The sequence below is a fragment of the Panthera leo genome, chromosome B2, assembly GCF_018350215.1.
Source record: "Panthera leo isolate Ple1 chromosome B2, P.leo_Ple1_pat1.1, whole genome shotgun sequence".
Taxonomy (NCBI): Eukaryota; Metazoa; Chordata; class Mammalia; order Carnivora; family Felidae; genus Panthera; species Panthera leo.
Genome location: NC_056683.1, coordinates 140,673,083 through 140,698,736, shown reverse-complemented (window position 1 = coordinate 140,698,736; position 25,654 = coordinate 140,673,083). Strand labels below are relative to the sequence as shown.

General features: G+C 39.8%; 1 protein-coding gene across 8 annotated transcripts in view; it reads right to left on the bottom strand.

The window, feature by feature from the left end:
- ARID1B (AT-rich interaction domain 1B) overlaps window positions 1-25,654 on the bottom strand; it is a 447,597-nt gene that overhangs the window by 82,857 nt on the left and 339,086 nt on the right. For 7 of the 8 annotated variants that reach the window (XM_042940136.1, XM_042940142.1, XM_042940137.1 and 4 more), the window contains one exon: window positions 9,783-9,872. The exons of the other annotated variant lie outside the window; for it this stretch is intronic. In XM_042940136.1, the coding sequence (XP_042796070.1) occupies window positions 9,783-9,872 (90 nt within the window). The remainder of the gene's footprint in view (window positions 1-9,782; window positions 9,873-25,654) is intronic. 8 annotated transcript variants of the gene reach the window in all.

The window sequence follows — 25,654 nt, the reverse complement described above, 5'->3', positions numbered from 1 at the left end:
ACAGGAAAGATCCAGCGTTACTATCTAAACCTTTGTGTATCAAAAAAATGAAAAGAAACTGATCCACACCGCCATTCTAAACAAGTCACATTTTCCATATTGGACATGAGATGAACACAGAATATTGTTTATGTGGTAGGAGTAAGGGAAAACTCTTGGTTGGGCAAGACGGAGATAAAGCTTATCTTTAGAAGGACTTCAAAAGTTCTCAAAAGTAGGATGGGATTCTATTTCATTTAAAAAATAAACTGGCCACAGGCACGTGTGGGGCAGATGATACAGAGGGAACTGGAGCAGAGAGCGCCGTGAATCCAAACAGGCCACGGTGGGTCGTCACCACGCTGAAACAGTCACCGATGAGCTAAAGTCCCTTCTGACGAAAACGCACGCCTAAGCTGAAGGGTGTACAAAATTGATTCAGAAACAAAGCCAAAGAAATAGTCAAGCAAAAATGGGGAATTTCAGGATATTAAATTGGGAGGCACTTTAGCACGGATCTCAGCCTCCAAGAGTCCGTCCCTTTCCTCCTCACGCAGCCCGACAAATTCTGCAACACTGAGTGTCGGAGACTTTAAATCCTGTCGGGAAACTGAGTCAGACACAAAGCTCAAACCATGGGTCATCCGAGCCACGAAAGAGGAAAACGGCGAAGGCAGAGCGAGCGTGTCCAGGCTAATGCGGGACAGCAAGGGAGCACGGAACCAATTACACGACAACGCGACTTCTTCCTCAGAGGTGCCTCTTTCGCTGGCAGAAAGCTCTGGCACCGTCAGGACACCAGCGGGACACCGAGGTTCCATGAGCCACCAAAGAGCGAGGCACGTTTTTCCTCTGGCACACGGACAATTTGTTTTCATGTTGGCATCTGTTAAAAATTCACAGAACTGCCTTGTTTCCTCGAGCCAGTTCGATAAAAGATGTTTCCCCACATGTGTGAAATGACGGTCACACGCTGCACCACCTCAGCGGAGAGTCTCCCGCCTATAAAGGCAGACAGGGCGATGTCTCCTCGCAAATAGGTGTCGGATTCCCATTTGGAGAGAAAAATAGATTTTAAAGAATATTCTTGTTACATTTTAACATCTCCAGTGTTCACTCGCCTGCCCGCTCCTGGGCACGACGTGAACTGCTCTGAGGAAGACAGAAACTAATGACCCGTTCGAGGCGGGAACCCAGGCCCCCCGGTGCTGTCCCCGCTGTGCTCTCAGGTTAACCGGCGGGGTCGGTCCCTCTGCCTTCCCTGGCCGCGGCGCCCTATATTCAGAGGCACGGACGCGGGCATCTAAGTTCTCCCCGTCCACCCCCACAGAACCCTCTCGCCTACTGACATCATCTATCACCGGGCAAATGAGAGTCCGGGGAAGCATCAGACTGATTACCCAGATGGTAGGTGGGGGCAAGATATCTGGCCCTTCCTTCCACAAATCCTCCCAGCGTTAGCTGCAAAAGTCCGCTTCGGTGCTGAGAGCAGAGACAATTTTATGTGTTACTATGTGCTGGAGGGAGCAGAGGAGCCCCTTTTTAAGGCTTTCAACTTCAGGCCAGGTCTCCCCTGAGTCATTTGTGCCTGATGCTTATGCTTATTAGTAGTATTTGCACAGGGCATCGCAATGTATAACCTTCAGGTACAAGGCTGCGTCCGACCCATGCGACAAACCCACAGGACACTCTGATCCTCGCTTCACATAGGAGGAAGCAGAGATTTAATTAATTGTCGCCGGTCACAAAAGTAGTTAGTGGTAAACCCAGCACCCAAACTCCGGTTTTTCGGTTCCAAACTCCCTGAAGATTAAACTGAGGAAAAGCACATACTACGTAAGCACTGGAGTGAGGAGACTGAACAAGGCCACGCGGTCTGCACAGGCACAGAGCTCTGGCTGGGGAGATCCCACTGATGACCTGGCAGTGGGTCCAGAGCACGGCCAGGCTGCACTAGGAGGGTGCCTGGCTGTGGGGACGCCGCTGTGACAGGTGATGCTTCATTCGTTTGTTCACGTAGCAAATCTGGCCTCAAAGACCTACCAGCTGCCAGGCTATGGAGGACCTGACAGGTCAGTAAAGACGGACGAGGGGGCCTCATGTTGGGGTGGGGTTGGGGTTCAGATGCAGGTGGCAAAAGCGACAATGAGAAGAGATTATATCAAGATCCTGAATGAGGTTCAGCTGGCTGGGGATGAGAGGCAGCGGGGTGATGAGGGGTGAGGCCAGAAAGGGAGGCTGGTGCGGGGTAAGTGGCCCCGTAACCACGCACCTCAGCACAGCCTCCCTCCGAGGCAAAGCGGGGATCTCGGGCTCTTATGAAGGGCAGGATTAATCTAACCAGACCCCTGGAAAGACCATTCTGGATTCAGCACGGAAAGGGGACTGGGAACACAGCTGAGACAGGAAAGACATCTGCGAGGCTGGTGAAGGTGAAGTTAAAAGTTCCTGGGTAGCCAGGACCCCATTAACGACAGTGGATACCAAGAAAAGGGGACGCGTGGCTAACACCGCAGGGGTAGAGTTCACGGAACATGATGACTGGCACAGGCCAGATGGGAGAGAAAAAGCCATCAAGGATGCCTTCCAGCTTTCTGGTTTGGGAAACTAGGCAGACAGGGGTCTTTCCCCCAGGTATGGACCCCTAAGGCACAGGAGAAATCACGTTACTATAAATAAGTGCATGCAATACACAATGTTGAATTTACCTAAGATCCAGGTATTCTCAGATACTTCCCGTGAAGAATAATGAGCCAATTACAAATGAGGTTGACTATTAAAAGCAAGCTTCACTTGGCAATTCAAAAAAAATTACTGCATAAGCCAAAAGTGACAAAACTATGCATCTTTAAAAATATTCTAAAATTTAGACTGATTCCTCAGTCAATAATAATAGACTTTTATTATACGTGATATTTGTTTCCTCAGTTTTTTGGTGAACAGACCTCTGGAGAGCGGACTTAATAGCAATGTAACAATAACCCTAATACAAGTCCTATGTTGTTATTTCCTGCACTAGACTAAGCTTTGGTTTGGACCACAATTCAGCCCAGAGGCAGAGCTCTGAGGCTGAGGAAATTATAAACAGCTTCCTAGATATTCTCTCTTGTATCTGACTTCCCATTTGACTTTATTTTCGTCTGTCACGGATTATTAAAAAAAGGGTCCTCAATTAAGAGCGGAGTCTGAATTCACTGCATCTGGTGGTGGGGGCAGGTTATCACTAATGCTTTAACACGTTGAGCTGCTATACTTACACAGCAATACATCTGGAAAATGATCTACTTTCTTCTCTTTTTGCTAATAACCTCATGTTGAAAGCCAGCATCATTTTATGTTTAGCGTGCTCACAAACGGTAGGAACACCTTTATATACAAGGGTAATTGGAAAGGTAGAGTAAGAGAACATTTTCTGACTACCAACACCACCCTATGAAACATTTCAGAATGTGCAGATTTACTGTCATATTTAGAACTGAGAATCCAATAGAAAGAGGAACAAAATAGTTTCTGTAGTCACAAAAACCAGAAAAAAAAAAATCTCCAATCCTATTTCCAACTTCTTAACAGGTATCTTGGTGGTCTCCATTTTTGAGCTAACTTGTTAATCTGTTCCTGACAGTTAAGAAGGTGGATCAATTAAGATATTCAAAACCATTAAAAAATTTGAAAACTAACTGCCATATAGATATCACCATGAAATCAGCTAGTAGCATTAAAAACTTCTCAAAATTTTTACTTATTTCCATCTAAATACTCCTAAGGTATGAAGAGACTGGTTGGAGTAGGGTGGGGGTGGCTTCTGGGCAACTCATTTCACACCAGACTCCAGGTGTGAGGATTTCAGCTTGGCCTGAAGTCCTGTCTGGACTGTTATAGAAATACGCCCAGGAAGGATGGGGGAGCAGAAGTGGTAGCTTTAATCTGGTGCAAGATCTAAATGCCCACTATGTTTCAAGACCGAGAAACAGCCTACGCCGTAGCAGATGACCTTTAATGGTAAAATTGAGAGAAGACTTATTAATATGGTAAGCTTTCTTAATTTAAGAACATGTTATATTTTGTTCTTTGGTTGTTCTGTGCTCTGAAACAATTTGAAACTTCGGAATTGGTGTGACGGCTGAATTATTTTCTGCTGTCCGGCTCGATCTTTGTTAAACATCTATTATACATGAAGCTCTGTCACAGACATAGGGAATCAGAGTGTGAACAAGATTCAGTCCTGGCCCCTCAAGAGCTCAGTTTAATTTATAGTAAGACACTCGATTCATTTTAAGAGATCTCTTTTTTTGCCCTTGGCATTTAAAAGTAAAAGAAAGATTTGCCCTAAGCAAATAGAATGTGCCTAGAAATTCGATGAGGGATTCTATTAGGACTTTAAAAAGAAGCTAAAATACATCACAAAAGAGTGAGAATAAAATTATATAAGGCAATTAACATTTGGGATTAATAACAGAAGAAAAAATATGAGACTAATGAAGACATATTCTGTTCAATCTAGAGAAAATAGGTTAAGTTTGAAACTTCATACTTCGGAAGTACACAAATTCTGATTCACCTTTTCAGGGTAGGCGCACAAGAACGTCTAAATGTCCAATCTCGCCTGTTTGCTACACGCTTTCTCTAGATAATGGCACTGTTTATATTTATGCTTCTATTTATAAGAATGGAGCTAATGGCAAATATCACTGTGAATATCAGACTCCAAAGGCGGGAGTTTTGTGAATCTTGTGATTCCAAAAGTGGGGCCAAAACGGCAAAGTTTTGCTATTTTCTCCTCGTCCTGCAACTGTGGGGTGAACCCGCATCTGGCCTAGCTGCTCTCATCTGCTGTTGCTGGTAAGAGTAAGAGCCAATTCTCCATCGCGTACAGTCAGCTGGTACACTCGGACGACAACTCTGCTTAATCAGTGGAGAGACAGAGAGAGAGAGAGGGAGAGAGAAAAGGTTGTCATGTGGGTGGACAAGAAAGAAGGCGGGGTGCGGGGGCGCTGCCATTCGATAATTCTGGAAGATTTCACCCAGGATACCTTCCATGCAGATCTGACGGTCACAGGACAGTGCCAAAGAACCGCCTCCGGTGACAGAATACATTTGCTAGCACATCACAGTCCTGCCGAAGCATCAACTCTGCTTGTAATTCGCGTCCAAAAGGGAAAGTATGTAGTGGTTCTGCTTTCAGCACATCGCAAGGACTAATTAAATCCTCATTACTACCTTCTAATTATTCAAATACTATGGGATTACACTGAGGAAGTCCCTGCTGGCGCGCCAGATGAAAAGGGTTAAATAATGTACGTTGATTCGGAGAACCCGGATCTAGTGGAGACCTTCGGAAAACCACCAGCATTAACATGAATATTTAATTAGACACCACTGTGAAAATTAAAAGGGAATTCAATTAAAAGGTTTTCAAAAAATTAATTCTGACCTCTCTACATCTGTCCAAATAAATAAGCCTTCTCGAAACGTTTTCACCTAATTGCTAATCCAATAACTAGAAGGGCATTTGCTAGTTTCATTAAGCTTAACATTTTACGGGGGTTAAAAATGCAATCATTTTAATGTTAATAATAATTATACTTATTTATCTACTCAGATGACTGAGTAGATATTCCCTCCAAGCCCTCTTGGAAAACAGGGCAACATATGAAGATTTCCTGTTGCTCTTTTCAAATTTTAAGATCTACAAGTTAAAGAGTATACAATGAGGATGAAACTAATCTAAACTTGTCAGCTACAATTTTCTCGTAACATTTATTTTAGTATTTTAGTGTTATCTGAACTCTTCCTCCAATGCCTTAGGTACTATAATTTATACTGCTTGATTTTTTTTTTTGGGGGGGGGTGAAGTGCTTTAATAGCAATTCTGTATGTTGTTAAAGGAGAACTACAGAGAGAAGATTTGATTTAAGATAAAAACCAGCGGCAAACGTGTTACGGAATACTAAACTGAAGTTTTGACCTTTCTTCTTCTAAACTGTCAACAATGAAGAAGTTAAGACCAAAGAATTGGAACTAATTTTCTTTATTCGGTTAGTGGGAAGTTCTAGCACCACACAGAGTGCAAACAGGAGAGTGCTGAGCCAAATGCTGTAGAAGAGAGCAGCTAAGAATGTGCAGGAGACAGTACCGCAGGAGAGTAAAGAGGCCAATAAATATGTAAAACGTCTCCCTTCTTTTTGTACCTGACAATGGCCATGTCCGTGTTTTCTTGGTGTTTTCTATACACCTTTTACAGATAGAAAATATAAAACTGTGGAAACCCAGGCATGTTTGCCTACATATAATGTGGGGAAATGGATTTGTGACTGTTGTCCTTAGACAAACTTAACACCAGCAGCCCCAGGTCAGAGGGCACGGAACTGGAGGTGGGGGTAGGGCACTATAGGGCCATGGGACCACCGTGCTGGGCCTCCGGGCAGCATACCGACTCTGAACCCAACTTTGGGAAGAGGACATCGAATTGCAGACGCCAGTGTTATTCAGATCCCAGGACAGCCTCAGGCTGTCAGCAAAATTTTCCTCAACAAGAGTGTATATATATTGCTAAATGTTCTTCCTGAACAGGAATCGAAGGACCGAGGAGGAAGGAATGAGGGCCGGGCAAGGGTTCAGCTTCCCAAGCCTGGAGGGAGGCAGGCTCCAGGGTAGAATGTCAGTACTGCTGTCCTTCATGATGAGGACTCTGGGGAATACCCAGAAAACCACACCTCCAAAGAGAAGCAGGCTGCAGTTCCTGTTTTGTGCAATTGTCTCCAGGCAAGTATGTTTCTAGATTCTTTGCCATGAAAGAAAATCTATCTCCTGTGGGTAAATTAAAGAAGGTGTGTGTAACTGGAATCTTACTCTTATCTTAACTTATTCAAACAAAGTAAAAGTGTAATAGGAATTGCTCAACTTGGCTATTTTAGTACTCAGCAGTATAGACACTATGTTCTTGTCTCTATCAAGGTCCACGGGTTCTCAGAGAGGACACATTTTTTTAATAGGACGCTAACTCACCAAAATCCTTTTCTCCTCTCTGCTTCTTTCATCACTTCCCTAAATGGGGGTAGGGGAGGATATATCAATTGTAAAAGTATAAATGAAGTTAAATTACTTTTCAGTACATGGGAATCAACACTGGGTAATTTTCTAGCAAGTGTTTTCTCAGATCTACTTTGCACTGCATATGCTGTTGGTACACGCCCCCAAAGATGATAAAACTGACAAGGAAAATATTATTATATCGAAGCATTACAATGACTGTCATTTGCCATTAAAACACCTGACCAAATGTCATTAAAAGCTAACATTTCTTCCTAGATTTTAACAAATAATAGAGGCTTAAAAAAACAATCCTTGCTATCCAGTTTTGGAGGAAACTGAACTCATGCATGGCAAAAGATCATTTATCAGCCATTTGGAAATATAAGGGTTTCCTGGTTAGGGGGCTGTCCAACCAACAGAAGGCACACCAGGGACACACATAACATCTTTCAGAGAAAGTTTGGGGAACATGTTCATAACAATATACAAACTATAAAATTTATATTTGCTATTTGAAGGAAATGGTCATTATAACAACCCAGATTGTTATGTATCCATTATCAGTTACCAAAACCACACTGCATATAATGAAGATAATCAGGAAGGAAAAAATAACAAACATACCTAAAATAGTGGTTTTTATATAGTGACACCAGAAGAAAACTCTAGATTTTGCTTGCCAACGTATTTAAGTTAAAAGTTTAATTTAGCTGCATTTCCTCATTCTATCGTTGTTCACATTTGCTTCTCTACATTTTCAAATGTCTTAAACACATATCAGTTGGAAGAGGGTGGGGAACATATTGGTGGAGGATCTAGGAGGGTTTCTCTTTTAGTTCTTAGCAATAAAGGTTGGGATTGTAGGGCTTCCAAATTACCCTCTAATGCTTGCTGAAGCAGCAGAATTCTCCCAGTGGGAATGATGTTACAGGGTTATGTGAGGATTAAATGAAATAACAAATACCTTCATCTGGGCTCTGGGTCTGGCCTGAGCAGGTTTTCAGTGCAGGGTAATTTCTTTCATCCTTTTTTCCCCTCCATTTCCCTGACTCGGCAACGCAACACAGATGTAACCCAAGGCCAAGTAAAGGAGTTTGGAGAGAATTCCCCCTTGCATGGTGCTAGTATGCTGTCCATGAACTTTGAACGGTCTTCCAGATGACCAGAGACACGAGGCGTTAATGCAGAAAAAGGATGTGAGGCATAGGACTGGTTTGTAGGAAGTTACAGTGGAAAGTTTAGAGAAACAAATGCACACACCACTTCACTGTTAAAACATATAATATCATTACAAGGCAGTGGTTCTCAAAGTACGGTCTTCAGATCGGCAACGCTGGCAACAGCTGGGCATTTGCCCAAAAGGCAGATCTGAGGTGGCCCCCCTCAAGCCTACGAAATCGGCAATCTGGGGGTGTGGCCGGGTTATCTGTTTTAAGCAGTTCCCCAGGTAATTTTCATACACCCTAAAGTTTGAAAACCATTAACTATTCCATTATTAAGGTAGACTGTAGTGTCTTCATAAGGGAATTAAAGTATTAGTTATACATTAAATTATAATAAAAAAGTTAAATATGTCGAGACATTAGAAAATAAAAATTTCACTTTATTCCTACTAAATATTCATTTCAACACAAATGATGTGTAGCTAAGGCTAATCCATCTTTTCATGGGCATTACTTTCTAAATAATGGGGTGCTAAGTTATTAAACATGTAAAGTAACTAAAACCTTATAATTCCAATTAGAAGCAAATCATCATCTGTACAGCCCATATAGAAATAATTATAGACACGTGGGGTCAGGAACCTTTAAATAGCTGCCACCAAGCTCACAACTTCTGTCTTCCGGGTGAGCGTGAGGGAGGAGGGGAGGGAATGAAAGTGGCAGCTCCACAGGTCAGATGGGCAAGCCTGGACTCACAGGCAGTGGAAGGGGCCTGGCAGGGCGCCAGATGGTGCTACGGGCTTGCAGACTCTGGTCTACACTAATCTGGATTAAGATCACCACCACCAAAAGTAGCTTTACTACAGAAGGAGGGAAAGCAGACGAAGATACGCACACGAAGACCAAAGGCCTCAACCCAGTCAATAGTAGATGGATGGGGTCAGCATGCAGAAGTGAGCGAAAGGTCAAAGAGTTTGCGGATGGGGGACAACCTGAAAAGTTCAGGACTTTGGGAAAAGCCCGTGGTCTTTTTTCTGGTTCCGGCACTAATGAGCCTCTGAGAATGAGGAATTCCTACGGAACCTCTCGGGTCCTCAGTTTCTTTCTTTGGAAATTGAGGTGACCGGACTCTACAGTCTCTCAGGTTGGCTCTAGTGCTAAGATCCTACAATTTTATACTATAAGGTCTTACCAGGTGTATACATTTTTACTGTTGAAGTATCAGGGCACAAATACTGATCAAAACAGCTAAACGTACACACACTCTAACATTATACTTCATCAGGACCGATATCCAAATTGTATCACTAACAGTCCCCTTTACACAGCTAGATCAACTGTCAGGCGAGAGTCACGTATAAACTATGCTTCACGATGCTGTGTGGACATATATAGCCTTTGGGTCTTGAACTGTGCTGGGTAAAACTTCACCTAATCTGCAAGAAAGCATCCTTCTTTGTTGTTACATGTATGTTATTTCGTTCATCAGAGGAGGAAACATAACATCCTTTAAAAATCACTCATAAGGAAACGCACAGATGACCAAATTCATATAAGCCTCATATACTCCAAACACAAAGATACGTAAGACATGAACTGAAGACTAACCTCTTTCCTGTGGCATTGGTGACTGGCTCAAGGCAGGATGGGAACTGGATTCTGACTGGCTCCCAGGTGGCTGAGGAGGCATCTGACTGCCTGCAAAACACAGGAAGGGGAGTGGGGACGGGGAGCCCTCTACATTAATGCTGCAATTGCGCAAAACCAAGACAAGTACATTTATTTCATCTTAATGATCACGAAAGGTGTGGCCCCGCAGAGAAAAAGACACGGCTCAAAAAAGTGTGCTATTTTGCCCCTTTCTGGTAAAACGGAGAAGAAACATGGATAATCATATTTACCAAACGATCTGTTGAGAAGTTTAATTTCCTACTGAATGAGTTCCCAACCTCACAAATACATTAGTAGCCAAAATCTGACATATACCTACTAAATGCATTTCATGAAATTCAAGACTCATGAACTAAACTCAGCCTCTTGAGTTTAAACTAATCTGTAAGTGGTGAGGCATGCATAGTGGCCAACAATTTTTTGTTGGTAATATTTATTCGAAGTAAAACTACCAACCAATTTCTTAAAATATCTTTGTAATTAATCAGAGATTTAACATAAACATAGGAGACGTCCATTCAAAAACATAAAACATACTACTATAGAATGTAGTATACATTAGATCTAAAGAAGAAAATATTATTCTGCACCTCTTTTGATCTTTATTGCTAATAAAGCAACAGCATCTAGTTAACATCTATTTGACTTCCATTTATTTAATGGGTGCTCAGTTTGTCTTTTCAAACTATAATGGAAGCTCCTTGAGACAGGAATCATGCCTTTTACTCCCTTAATCCCTGCATTACCATAGCAAATATTAATAAATCTTTGTTATTTAATGGTCCTTAATCTGAGAATACGCATTAAAGGGAAAAAAACTTACTATTTTTATCAATTAAAGAGAGGCAATGAATCATGTGAGGCGCAAGGAGACAGGATTTTGAAATTTAAGAATCATCAGAGGTACTTGAGATCTCAACTCACTTTCTGGTTCAGAGGTTTAGAAACACTTCAACTAAAAATGTTAGCGAATAAAGAAGGCAGTTGCCTTTAACACACTCTTCCAGGTGCTAGCTCTCACGGCATGAAGACCCTGCTATTTTCTCTTCTCACTTCTCCCTTTGCTAGAATAAACTGAAAGACTGAAATATACAAGTATACATACCTACACAATACATACATGTAGGCATACACAGATTTCCCCCACATAACCCTCAGGTACTAGAGTCTATGATTATGCTAGGTCAAGCTAACTGCTTTGACATCACGGGACCTACTTTTCTACAGTTTTGTGTATTGCTAAGAGAATCACAACGGAGTAGAGAAGGAAATTAACGTATTGAAGATTACCACCAATTCACCCGGTGAAGGTCATGCCGCAGAGTCTGGTGTTGGACGCTGAACATCCGCCCTCTCGTATTTCTAACCAATGGCATCTCTGTTAGGCCAGGCAGCCTGACTGCAGACCAGAAAGAGCATGATCCCCAGGGTCTCTCAGGACTGTCACTCATTACTAATTCTAATAATGGTTGTATCTGTGACAGCCAGAGAGGCAGGAAGGTGATTTTCCATTTAGATAATACGTACATATAGTCGTTAAAATATTACTACAAGAAAAATCCTGACATTGTTTTCGGGAGTTTAGGCTTCTCACTTTTTAGAAAAGAATGTAAAACCTATGAATGTATATCTGAGTGCTCCTGGGTTCAAATGCCATTCTCATTCTCAGATGAAATGAAAACCAAGACCCGAATTCACGGACGTTGAGAAACCTTGCGCTGTGAAACCCCTAGGAGTAAGCTCTTAGGTTACAGCCACACCTAGTGCATAAAAATCCTACACACACACAGTACAGCATCTATTCAGTTAGCGCCAAATACTTAAACGTAAAGTAGAAAAGACAACATTCTGGATGAAAACAATTTCAAGGGTAAACGCTGGTCATCAACTCCGCTGCAGACACACAAAAGTTGCTGTGTCCACTCAGGGTCATGTGTTTCCTATGAAACACCCTCAGGCCCCCAGTGTGCAGCCCATTTAGAAATTGAAAGCATGCTGCAGCCAAATCCTGACTTTTTAAAATGTCACTGGGGAATCAGCTGCACTAAGACAGTAAGTGCTTACATTACAATGATTGTTTCTGTAGGACAGACCGAATTCATGGACTCATGACAGCAAAACAAACAGTAATTCTACGTTAATACAGGCCACCGCTACTGACACTATGCACGCCCAAGGCACTGCTCTCATGTGCGATATTTCAAGTAAGAATAAAAGAGGCTTTATAAGAAACCCATCTCATGAATTCAAAAAATACTTTCAAGCAGCGCTACCGCCGGTCTGGTGCAATTCTAAGACAGATAACTCTTCACGGCAATGAGAAAATTTATTATTAAATCCATTCTTTAAGGAAATAAACAAGAGACTTTTCATGGTAAAGACAGATTTGAGCCAACGGCTTTAAATTCTCCATGTGCTTCTGTCCCCTTATCTTTCCACCAACAGTTTCATAGCTACTAGGGAAGAACTTCATCCTTCATGCACAGGTAGAAGCATAGTCATGGCAGATGATGAATCAGAAAGTACGCTTGAAAATATGTTTGAGAAATACAATGTCCATGGTTCATATGAAGAAGACAATTCAGAGCCCTTTGAACCAGATGAATTATGTAAACACCCTCAAAACTATAGATTTTTATAGCACATATGGCTCTCGTAAGTAAAACCTTTCAAACAAAATTTGGTAATTATTTTAAGAGAATATTGCCATGCAGAGTGAACCAACTTTATGAGTAGGCTTTAACATTGAAACGGAGTTTCTAAAGAAAGCCCTGCTTTCCTCTTGTCTATGTCTATAATGGTACAAGCACAGTGGAGAAAACATTACAACTGGAAAAAACTATGCTGAGTTAGGATAAATCCCACCACTTTATAGCCATGTGTTTATTCTCCAGTGACCATGTGTACAATATTGTGCAAAATCTTGGTGCAACAAAACAAAAATGAAGCATCAATAAAGTCACCTGAATTTCTATTGTTGCTAACTTAAAACTCCCAGAAGTCTATATTGTGATTTTTATTAACAAACTTTTTTTTCTTTTCTTTTTTTTTTTTAAACATTTAACGTTTATTTATTTTTGAGACAGAGAGAGACAGAGCATGAACAGGGGAGGGGCAGAGAGAGAGGGAGACACAGAATCTGAAACAGGCTCCAGGCTCTGAGCGGTCAGCACAGAGCCTGACGCGGGGCTCGAACTCACGGACCGCGAGATCATGACCTGAGCTGAAGTCGGATGCTTAACCGACCAAGCCACCCAGGCGCCCCAACAAACATTTCATTAATTTTACACTTAAAGAAAAGTTACAAGATGAGTACACTGAGCTCCTATATATCCCCTAGCCCACCTCCTCTAGTATTCACATCTTAAATAACCATAATAGAATTATCCATAACCATAGATGGTTATAACCAAGAAATAACCATAATAGAATTACCAAGAGGCACCTAACACGGTACCACTCTATTAACTAAAGATCTTATTTGAATTTCACCATTGTTTTTCTTTCTTCCGTTCTAGGATCTCACAGTGCATTTAGCTGTGATTTCTCCTCAGTCTCCTTCAGCCTATAAAAGAACTTCAATTTTCTTTCCTTATGTTTTATGACTTTGATGCCTTTGGAAAGTGCTGTTCATGACACCGATGTTTCATTTCTGGTGCTGTTTACCCTGATTACTTGGTAAAGTTGGATGTCTACCAAATTCCTCCAATATAAAGTTATTATTTTGCCCTCTGTAGTTATGAGTATCGCAGGGAAGCCATTCGAGACTATGCAGATCCTGTGTCTTCTCAAACTTGCATGCACTGACTTAGCATCCATTACAGAATCCTGGCTGTAACATTTATCACAGTAGTGTTTGTAATGATGGTTCTTTATTTCCCTCTTTTCTTCTACATGTATTAATGGAGATCTATTATGAAGAAGAACTATCTCCTCTTCCCCATTTGTTTATATATTTCTACGACTACTTATTTCTATCTATATAAACTCATTGTGGACGACACACCACAGCTTCTAGTGAGTCACATGCTTGCATAACCCCCACCTCTCGATTGAGGGCAGAACCTGTGACTTGGCCTCTAATCAAAGAACACAACAAAAGTGATGAAACATCACTCCTAAAATTACATTACACGGCAAAGTTAAAGGCGTTTTGCAGATATCATTAAAGTCCCTAATAGGCTGGCTTTGAGATAATCAGAAGGAAGATGATGCTGTGTAGAAATGACTTTAAAAGAGGACCTAGGCTTCTCTGTGCAGAGATGCTTCCAATGGCCTTGAAGAAGAAAGCTTCCGTGATGTGAACTGAGCCACATGACAAGGACAGGCAGCCTCCAGAACTTGAGAGCCTCACTTTTATAACCAGGGGAAATTAATTTCTCCAACATCTGAATGAGTTTGGAAGCAGATTCTTCCTCATTGAGGCTCCAGGTGAGAAGATGGATCATCAAACACTTTGCAGCCTTGTGAGAACCTGAGCAGAGGACGTGACTAGCCTGTGCCTGGATGCCTGGCCATGGAAACTGTGACATGTGTGTTGTTTTAAGCTGCTAAGTGTGTGATGATTTGTTGACACAACAGAAAACTAATACATTCATAGATACTTACTTTATTCCATGGATTAAAATCCAACATTGACATTATTTCACTCAAATTGTTCCAGATTTGGCCATCAGAAGCTCCTTCAAATTCTTAGTGTTTGGAATCATAAAACACTGTGGCTCATTTTGCATTTTTCCTGACCCAGCCCTGTAATCAACTGCTTCTCCTCGGAGCGCTGCTAATTTTTATTGGAAGATAATGTTCACAGACTAAGATCTGGGTACTAGGTCTGCTCATTATTTCTGGGGTGTTACTGCTTCCAGGCTGTCTCAGTGAACTGAAGTAGGAATTGTATGTATGTACACTAATCCATTCGCATATGGTATACGCAAGCCTATATTTTGGTATTTGTGTGTGTAACCATGAGTTTACGCAAATACCTCCAATTCCAATCCAGAATTGGGCGGGTATATCTTAGCCTTCCATCTTTCCTTATTATAACTTCTTTCTACAGCAGCAAGAAACCCAGTCCTCATTATCTACATCAATTTACTGATTTGATCAACTCTATCATATACACAAAGTAATTTCAGAATTACCGATCTACACCACTGTGAGAAACACAGAGCCACTTGTTAGCACTTGTATTCCATTTTGCATCCCCTTCACACCTTGATTGGCTTTAATTGTTTTGGTATTTGGGGGGTATGTGAAATACTTCAATGGTTCTGTAAGTCACAGTTATACAAAAAGATACTTGAAGAAGTCAGTCCCTCCAACTCTGCTACCCTATTCCCATTTCTCTTTCTTTCCACTTCTTTCCCAGCTGCCCCTATAATAAATCTCTTTAGGTTTTGGTTTATCTTTGCTATATGTATTTTGCATAAATGAAAAGGTACCTGTATATGCTCTTATTTTACTCCTTACTTGAAGGGTAGCATATCCTAGGTCTCTTTTGCAATTTGTCTTTTCACTTAACAGCAGGTCCTGAAAAGTACTTCCTGTAAGTTTATAACATCTTTCACTTGAAAAACAGGTATACGGTACTCCTTTGTCTGAATGTTCCATAGTTTATATTCAATCGTTCTCCTGTGTATGGGCATTTAGATGATTTCCAATCTCTTGCATATGTATTTTTGTATTGTTTGAGATCCATCGTTAGGGTAAATTCCTTGAAGTGGGATTGATGGGGCAAAAAAATATGCAAATTTCCCTGTATGAAGCTGTGAAACAATTTACATTCTCACCAGCAACGTTTGAAGGGGCTGCCTCTCCAAAACCTACAAGAATATGTGGTCATTTAAAATACGTTTGTCAATCTTATATGTGAGAAACAGTATCCGGTATTTTTGAATTTACATGCCCGATTCGGAGTGAGTTTGACCACTTTTTTATTTTGAGGTCTAGTTTTATAGCTCTTCTGGTTAATTGCTTGTTCATGTGTTTCCCACATTTTTCAATCTGGATTTTTAGTGCTTTTGTCTCGAAACAAATTTTTTTAACATTGCTTATTTTTGAGAGAGTGAGAGAGAGCGCACAAGCACAAGTGGAAGAGGGGCACAGAGAGAGGGAGAGAGAGAATCCCAAGCAGGCTCCATGCTGTCAGCGCAGAGCCCAGCTTGGGGCTTGATCTCATGACTGTGAAATCATGTCCTGAGCTGAGATCAAGAACCCGACACTCAACTGAATGAGCCATCCAGGTGCCTCTTGTCTTGAAATTATTAAGAATTCTTTATATATTAGGGATGTTAGCTCTTTCTCTGTGGTATAAGTTGTGAATATTTTCTCCTACTTTGTCAACCGTCTTTGGATTTTATGATATCTTTTGTAATGGAACTTTTTTTTTTAAAGGAGCCAAATTCATCAATCCTTATTTTTATTGCCTCTAGATTTTGTGTCCTAGTTAGAAAGCTGTTCTCTGCACCGTGGTTAAAGAGGAATTCACCCTAGGTTTTGTTAAGTACATGTATGGTCTCATCTTAATTTACTCGAGTTTATTTTTGTGTATGATCTGAGATAAAGATCAAATTTTATCTTTTGTGTTAAGAGCTTTTAAGATCTACTCCTATAGTTCCCTAACTCCTCAAACTATTTTTCTTTTTCAATGTTTTCTACCGTATTTATTTTTCTATTGAGCTTTAGTATCAATGCGTCTATATAAAATAGCTTATTAATAGTTTTACCGGGATTACAATGATATTATAAATTAACTTCAGGAAAACGGATGACTATCGAGTTCATCCTGTTCAAGAACAGAAGGAATCTTTCATTGTTCATATCTTCTTTAGTTTCTCATAAGCAAGTAAATGTTTTGTACATTTTATGTTAAATTTATTCCTCAGCATTTAATCTTTTTTGTTGCTACGATGCATGGGATTTTCTCCAGGGGTATGTCTTTCAACTGCTTATTGCTTGTGTAGAGGAAGGCTATTGCTTTTTCTTTTTATTCATTTCATTTTTCCATCATGATAAGGGTACTCTTTAATCTCCATCATCTATTTCCCCTGTCCCTCTATCGACCTCCCGTCTGCTAACCATCAGTTTTTTTCTTTATAGTTAAGAGTCTTTTCTTGGTTTGCCTTTTTTTTCCCTTTGCTCATTTGTTTCTTCAATTCCACCTAAGAGAGATCACATGGCTCTTTCTCTGACTGACTTATTTCGTTCTGCATACACTCTCTACCTGTATCCATGTTGTGCTAAATGGCAAGATTTCATGATATTTATGGTTAAATAAGATTTCCATCCTATGTATATACACCATGTTTACCCATTCATCTATTGATAGATACTTGGGCTGCTTCCATACTTTGGCTATTGTAAAAAAAAAATGCTGCTATGAACATAGGGGTGCATATACTCCTTTGAACTAGTGTTTTTATATTTTGGGGGGAAATACCCAGTAGTGTGATTCCTTGATTTAAGGTAGTTCTATTTTTAATTTTTTGAGGAACCTTCATATTGTTTTCCACAGTGGCTACACTAGTTTGCATTCCCATCAACAGTGCCCAAGAGTTTCTGTTTCTCCAAGTCCTTGCCAACCTGTGATTTCCTGTGTTTTTAATTTTGGCCATTCTGACAACTGTGAGATGATATCTCATTGTAGTTTTGATTTGCATTTCCCTGATGATGAATGATGTTGAGCATCTTTTCATGTGTCTGTTGGCCATCTGGATATTTTCTTGGGAGAAATGTCTTTTCATGTCTTCTTCCCATTTTTAATTAGATTGGTTTTTGGGTATTGAGTTGTACCAGTTCTTTATATATCTGGATGCTAACCCTTTACTGGATATCATTTGCAAATATCTTCTCCCATTTAGTAGGTTGGCTTTTAGTTTTGTTGATTATTTCCTTTGCTGTGCAGAAAGTTTTTATTTTAATGTAGTCCCAACAGTTTATTTTTGCCTTTATTTCCCTTGTCTCAGGAGACACATCTAGAAAAATGTTGCTATGGCCAATGTCAGAGAGATTACTGTTTGTGTTCTCTTCAAGGATTAAAAAAATATATATATTTTTAATATTTTTTGAGAGAGACAAAGCATGAGCATGAGTTGGGGACGGGCAGAAAGAGAGGGGAACAGAGGATCTGAAACGGGCTCTGCGCTGACAGCAGCAAGCCCAATGTGGGGCTCAAACTCATGAGCCACGAGATCACGACCTAAGCCAAAGTTGATGCTGAACCGAATGAGCCACCCAGGCGCCCCCCTTCAAGGATTTTTGTGGTTTTGGATCTTACATTTATGCCTTTAATCCATTTTGAGTTTATTTTTGTGTATGGTGTAAGAAAGTGGTCCAGTTTCGTTCTTTTGCATGGGGCTGTCCAGTTTTCCCAGCACCATTTGTTGAAAATACTTTTTTCCCATTGTATATTCATTCCTCCTTTGTCAAAGATTAATCGGCCATGTAATTATGGGTTTATTTCTGGGTTTTCCATTCTTTTTTCTTTTTTCAAGATTTTATTTTTTTCTAAGTTTATTTATTTATTTTGAGAGAGGTTTGGGGTGGGGGGAGGCAGAGAGAGAGGGAGGGAGAGAATCTAAAGCAGGCTCTGCACTGTCAGCACAGAGCCCAATGCAGGGCTTGATCTCGTGAACCGTGAGATCATGACCTGAGCCAAAATCAAGAGTTGAACACTTAAGTGACTGAGCCACCAAGGTGCCCCTCTGGGTTTTCTCTTCTGTTCCATTAATCTGTGTATCTATTTTTATGCCAGTACCATACTGTCTTACTTACTACTGCTTTGTAATATAACTTGAAACTTAGAATTGTGATACTACCAGTTTTGTTTTCTTTTTCAAAATTGCTTTGGCCATTCAAGGTCTTCTGTCGTACCATACAAATTTTAGGATTGTTTATTCTAGTTCTGTCAAAACCGCTGTTGGCATTTTGATAGGGATTACATTAACGTTTTAGATTGCTTTGGATACTACAGACATTTTAACAATACTTGTTCCTCCAACCCATGAGCATGGACTGTCTTTCCATTTCTTTGCATTGTCCTTAATTTTCTTCATCAGTGTTTTATAATTTTCAGAGTACAGGTCTTTCACGACTTTGGTTAAGTTTATTTCGAGATCTTTTATTGGTTTTGGTGTGATTGTAAATGCGATTGTTTTCTTAGTTTCACTTTCTGCTGCTTTATTATTAGTGTATAAGAATGCAACAGACTTCTGTACACAGATTTTATATTCATCTATCAGTTCTTTGGTGAAGTCTTTAGTGTCCTCTATATCTAGTATCAGGTCATCTGCAAATAGTACAAGTTTTACTTCTTCTGCAGGCCTTTTATTTCTTTATGTTGTCTAATTGTGGTGGCTATGAATTCCAGTGTTATGTTGAATAAAAATGGTGAGAGTGGACATCCTTGTCTTGTTCCTGATCTTAGAGGAAAAGCTCTGTTTTTCCCCATTAAGTATGATGTTGCCTGTGGGTTTTTCATAAGGACTTTACTACTACTCGAAATCTACTTTGTTGAGAGTTTTTATCAAAATGGATGTTGTACTTTGTTACATGCTTTTACTACTTCTATTGAACCGATCATATGGTTCAACATGATGTACCACATCGATTGTTTTGCAAGTATTAAACCCAGTTGGTTGTGGTGCGTGATTTTTTAAATGTATTGTTGGGTTGGGTTTGTTTTGCTATTATTTTGTTGAGGATTTTTGCATCTATGTTCATGAGAGACATTGGTCTGCAGTTCTCTTTTGCTGTGGTGTTCTTTACCCGGGTGTGGTATCAGGGTGATAATGGCTTCATAGAATGAATTTGGAAGTTTTCCTTCCTCTTGTATTTTTGGAGTAGCTTAAGAAGACTGGGTGTTAACTCTTCTTTAAATGTTTGGTAGAATTCAGCTGTGAAGCCATCTGGTTCTGGACTTTCATTTGTTGGGAGTTTTTTTGATTACCGATTCAGTTTCATGGCCGGTGATTGGTCTGTTCAAATTTTCTATTTCTTCCTGCTTTAGTTTTGGTAGTTTATATGTTTCTAGGGATTTATCCATTTCTTCTAAGTTGTCCAAATTGTTGGCATATAGGTTTTCATAATATTCTGTTACAATTGTTTGTATTTCTGTGGTGTTGGTTCTTATTTCTCCTCTTTCATTAGTAATTTTGTTTATTTGGGTCCTCTTTTTTTTTTTTTTCCCAATGAGTCTTGCTACAGGTTTATAATTTTGTTGGTCTTTTCAAAGAAACAGCTCCTGGTTTCATTGTTCTGTTCTTAGTTTTATTTTTTTCCAGTTTGGGTTTTGTTCATTCTCTTTTTTTCTTTTTTCTTTTTTTTCCTTCTGGCTCCTTAAGGTGTAAGGTTAGGTTGTTTGAGATTTTTCTTGCTTTTTGAAGTAGACCTGTGTTGCTGTAAGTTTCCCTCTTACAACCTCTTTTGCTGCATCCCAAAGATTTTTCTATCATTGTGTTTTCATTTTCATTTGCTTCCATGTAATATTTTTTTATTTCTTCTCTGATTTTTTGGTTGACCCATTGTTTAATAGCATGTTATTTAAACTCCATGTATTTGTGCTCTTTCCAGATTTTTTCTTATGGTTGAATTCTAGTTTCATAGAGCTGTGGTCAGAAAACATACAGTATGACTTCAAGTTTTAAAAAAAATTTTTGACACTTGTTTTGTTGCCTAATATGTGGTTTATTCTGGAAAATGTTCTGTGTGCACTTGAAAAGAATAAACAATGTGTATTCTGCTGTTTCAGGATGGAATGTTCTGAATATGTCTATTAAATCCATCTGGTCCAGTGTGTCATTCATAACCACTATTTTCTTGTTGATTTTCTGTTTGGATGATGTGTCCGTCTATGTGAGTGGGGTATTAAAGTCCCTTACTACTATTGTATTACTACTGATTATTTCTTTTATGATTGTTATTAACTGTTTTACGTATATGGGTGCTTCCATGTTGGGTGCAAAAATGTTTATAATTGTTATATGCTTTTGTTGAACTGTCCCCTTTATTATTATATACATCCTTCTTTTTCTCTTATTACGGTCTTTGTTTTCAAGTGTGTTTTGTCTGATATAAGCACTGCTACACTGGCTTTCTTTTGGCATTCATTTGCATGACAAATGTTTCTCCATCCCCTCACTTTTAATTTGCAGGTGCTTTCTGGTCTGAAAGGAGTCTCTTATAGGCAACATATAGATGGGTTTTGTTTTTATCCACTCTGTCACCCTTTGTCTTTTGTTTGGAGCATTTAGTCCATTATATTCAAAGTAATTTTGACAGATATACACTTATTGCCATTTTGTTACTTGTGGTTGTTTCTATAGATTTTCTCTGACCCTTTCTTCTCTTGCTCTCTTCTATGGTTTGTTGGCTTTCTAGGCTGCTATACTTGGAATTTTTTGTCTTTAGTTTTTGCATATCTATTACTGGTTTTTGATTTGTAGTTACATTAGGTTTGTATATAATAATATCTTCTGCATATAGCAATCTATATTAAATTGATGGTTACTTAAGTTTGAACTCATTCTTTACTCCCCGCCCCCAAATTTTAGGTGTATGGTGTCATATTACCTCCTTTTCTTTTATGAATCCCTTGACTAATTTTTACAGTAACACTTATTCTTACTTCCTTTGTGTTTTTCACTTTCTTACACTTATGGTCTTCCTTTCCACTCAGATAGTCCCCTTTAATATTTCTTTTAGGCCTAGTTTAGTGGTCATAAACTCCTTTAGTTTTTATTTGTCTGAGAAACTCTGTATCTCTCTTTTTCTGAATGATAGTCTTGATAGATTGAGCATTCGTGGCTGCAGATTTTTCCCTTTCAGCACTTTGAATATATCATGCCATTCCCTTCTGGACTGCAGTGTTTCTGCTGAAAAATCTGCAGATGGGGTTTCCTTTGTATGGAACCACTTTCTTTTCTCTTGTTGCTTTTTTTTTCCTTTATTGCTGCTTTTTGCCATTTTAATTACTATGTGTCTTGGTGTGGACCTCTTTGGGATGGATTTTTGGGAGGATCTCTGCCTCCTGGATCTGGATCTCTATTTCCTTACCTAGATTAGGAAAGTTTTCAGCTATTATTTCTTCAAATAAATTTTCTGCCCCCTTATCTTTCTCTTCTTGAAATCCCTATAATGCAGATGTTATTACACTTGGAGTCATCGAGTTGCCTAAGACTATTCTCAATTTGTGTAATTTTCTTTCTTCTCCTTTACTCAGTGTACTTTCCATTACTCTGTCTTCCAGGTCGTTAATTCGTTCATCTGCTTCATCTAGCCTGCTATTTATTTCATCAAGTGTATTTTAAATTTCACTTATTGTGTTCATTTCAATGGGTTCTTTTTTATCTTTGTGTTAAGGGTCTCACTGATGCCCTCCACTTTTATGTCCAGTCCAGTGAGTATCTTTATGATAGTTGCTTTAAATTCTCTAGCAGGCATATTACTTCTATCTGTTTTGCTTTAGTGTCTTGCTGTGCTTTGGTCCCATTTTTCACTTGGGAGAGGTTTCTCTATCTTTTCATTTTTTCTTACTTTCTGTGTCTGTTTCTGTATTAGGAAAGTTAGCTACTTCTCTTATTCTTCCCAATAGCAGCCATATGAAGAAGAGGTCCTGTAGCACCCTGCAGTGAAGTGTCCCCTTTTCCCCAGGGTCTGGCACTCCAGGGAGTGTCTCCTATGTTTGTTGTGTGTGCTCCGCTATTGAGTCTTGGTCTCTTTTTCCTTCAATCCAGTTGTCTGCAGAGGCTATCTTCGCCAATTGTGGGCAGCAAGGTGTGCAGTGGTCTGCCTGTAAAACGACACCTGCCCTTGCTGGAAGTGAGGTCCTGTAAAAGAGCACAGATCAGGAGATGTGCTGTTGGCAGAGCTTGCACTGGTCTTCTAGGGGGAGGGGCCTGCAGCTAGGGGACTCAGGGGAGCATAACTGGGAAGGGTGTATCCATGGAAGCATGGTGGGGCTTGGTTCCCGCAAATTAGGTAGAAAGTGTTAGTATTGGGCTGGTTCCTGCAGGTGGCCACTGTTTATGCTGGGGGGCAGGGGAGTGAAATGGTGTGTGACACTGCCTTTGTTCCTGGAGCCATCTCCTTGTTATCCTTGTCACTCTGGGCCACACTCTGAGATGAGCAAATCACTCTGCCTCCTGTTTGCCCCCAGTTTCAAACTGCTGGTCTGTGCTGTACTTGCATGGGCTGTTTGTTTTGCTGTCTCTTTAAAGGTGGGGTCTCTCTTACCTCATGGCCTCAGGGCTTTCCCAGAGCTAAGCTAGCTGACTTCGAAAATTCCAGGTCTTTAAGTCCTGCTGTTTTTCAGAACTCACAAAATTTGGTCCTTCTCTTTTTCAAAGGCAAATATGATGAAGATCTGTCCTCCATGTTTGTGAGCATCCAGGTGTGAAAGCCTGTATTCTGCTCTTCTCCATGCTGCAGACTCCCTCCAAACTGAGGAAGACCGTGGTCCACTTTGCTCCCAGACAGCATCTTCACTCTTCCTACCTTCTTCGATACGGCCTCTTCCCTGCCTTTAGTTGTGGAGTCTATTCTGCCAGTCTTTGGGTTGTTTCCTGGGTCATTTATGCTGATATGGATGTTATCTAGTTGTAACGTGAGCTTAGGGTCCTCCTACTCCGCCATCTTCCCAGCTGACTTGGTTTTATAAAATTGAAGTATAGTTGACACATCAAGTAACAGGCTATTGTTTTTGTGTAGGTGAATTTTGTATCTTGCCACAAAACTGAATCCTTCCATAGTTTGAGTTCATTTATCGTTGATTCTCTGAGGTCTTCCAGGTTTACTATTTTATCATCTGTAGATGGAGATAGTTTTCTTTGTTATGTAACCATTTTTATGCCTGGGGGTTCTCTTGTCTAACTGTGCTGGCCAACATCTCTGAGAACATTGCTGAGTAGTAGTGGAGACAATGCTCATCCTTGTCTTGCTTATATTTTAGTGGAAATGTCTCCAATGATTCCTCACTACCTAAGATACTGGTTTATAAACTAAAGCGTACACATTTTACCAGTTTGAGAAAGTACCTCTCAACTGCTATTTCCTTGAGTATTTTTATTATGATTGGGTATTGAATGTTATTAAAGGAGATACTTTTCTGCAAGTTTATTTACACTGTATATAATTATGAAAACCATTGTTAATATTAAACCAACCTTGAATTCCTGGAATAAATTTCACTTAGTCATGGTGCATTATTTCCTTAATGGTACTGTTGAGTTTTGTTTGCTAATATGTTCCTTGGGATTTTTACACTAGAATAGGCTTTGAGTGAAATTTTTCTAATTAAAAAGAGCTTTTAAGAACTAGACCCAGATAACCATCAAACTAAACACTTTTAGTAACAAAACACTGGGATTTCACAGAATCGGGAGAAAAGAGGCTAATATGCATATGTCTTCTCAATCAGCACACATCCAGTAATGTATAACTTAACAGTGTTTAGACTGAAACACGAATATATCATAGCTTGGTGAAGTGCACAGAGTAAGATGGTGGGGTAGTCAGTACAAAAAGTGCTAAATTCTATGTTTCTTACAGGTGACAGAGTTCTAGCGCTCACCTAAATTCTTGTTTTACTTCTTTGTTTACTGTTTCTCTCGTCTCACTAAAATGTAAGTTCCATGGGTATAGAGAATTGCCTCTTTTGTTCCCTATGTCTGCTGAACCACACATACAGTAAGCACTCAATAAATATTTACTGAATAAATAAAGGTGTGACAGGAGCACCTGGGTGGCTCAGGTGGCTAAGCATCTGACTCTTGGTGTTGGCTCAGGTCATGATCTCACAGTTCATGCGTTCGAGCCCCACATCAGGCTCTGTGCTGACAGTGTAGAGCCTGCTCGGGATTTCTGTCACTCCCTCTCTCTTTGCTACTCCCCCACTCTCTCTCTCTCAAAATAAAAAAAACTTAAAAAAAAAAGAGGTGTGACAGATTACTCCAAACCCAGATTAATAGTTAATTAAACCTTTAGTTATCAATAATCATGTAGCTGTACCTTATTATTCTAGATCAGAGATAGACAAAGTTTTTCTGTAAATTGCCAGAAAGTAAATATTTCAGGCTTTGCAGGCCATATGTTCTCTGTCACAACTATTCAACTCAGCTGTTGTAGTGCAAAAGCACCAAAGACAATATATAAACAAAATAGCATAAATAAAACTTTATTTACAAAGACAGGTGGTGAGCTGGATTTGGCCCAAAGGTGGTAGTTTGCTAATTCCTAGTTTAAATGATAGTATCAGTAAAAAAGAAACATTTCAGGCATAATTGCTCAATAAGTCAATAAACATCAAACAGTATTTATTAACAATAGCAATGAATTAACAATAGCAATATAAACCTGACGTACTCCCCCATATGTAACAAAGAGGACTACATAAATAAATGTCAGTAAGAGAATCTGGTTTATGTCCTTATAAAGTCAGATCTAGTGTAGGACGTACTGGCTTCCTCAGTACTTAACGCAAGCGAGGTTCTAAGATTAAAATTGCAAGTGCATTTAGCAGGTAAATTGTTAGGTAAGTGATGGTTTGTAGTTTTATTTTCCCAACTTTTTTGGCCATATCAGAATAAACAAAAAGATCAGAACTACTGATGAGATGCAATTATGTAAGTTACACTCAATCACTGTTGTGTTGGGGGAGCAGAGAATAAACATGGGATGAATAGCATTTCCACATTAATCCTTTATTAAGGCTAAAACTTCCTGGCTTAATTCCTTCCTAAATTACTACAACACACAACTACAGAAATTCAATAAGAACAAAAACGCTAACTGAAGTACAACAGCCTCTGGCAAAC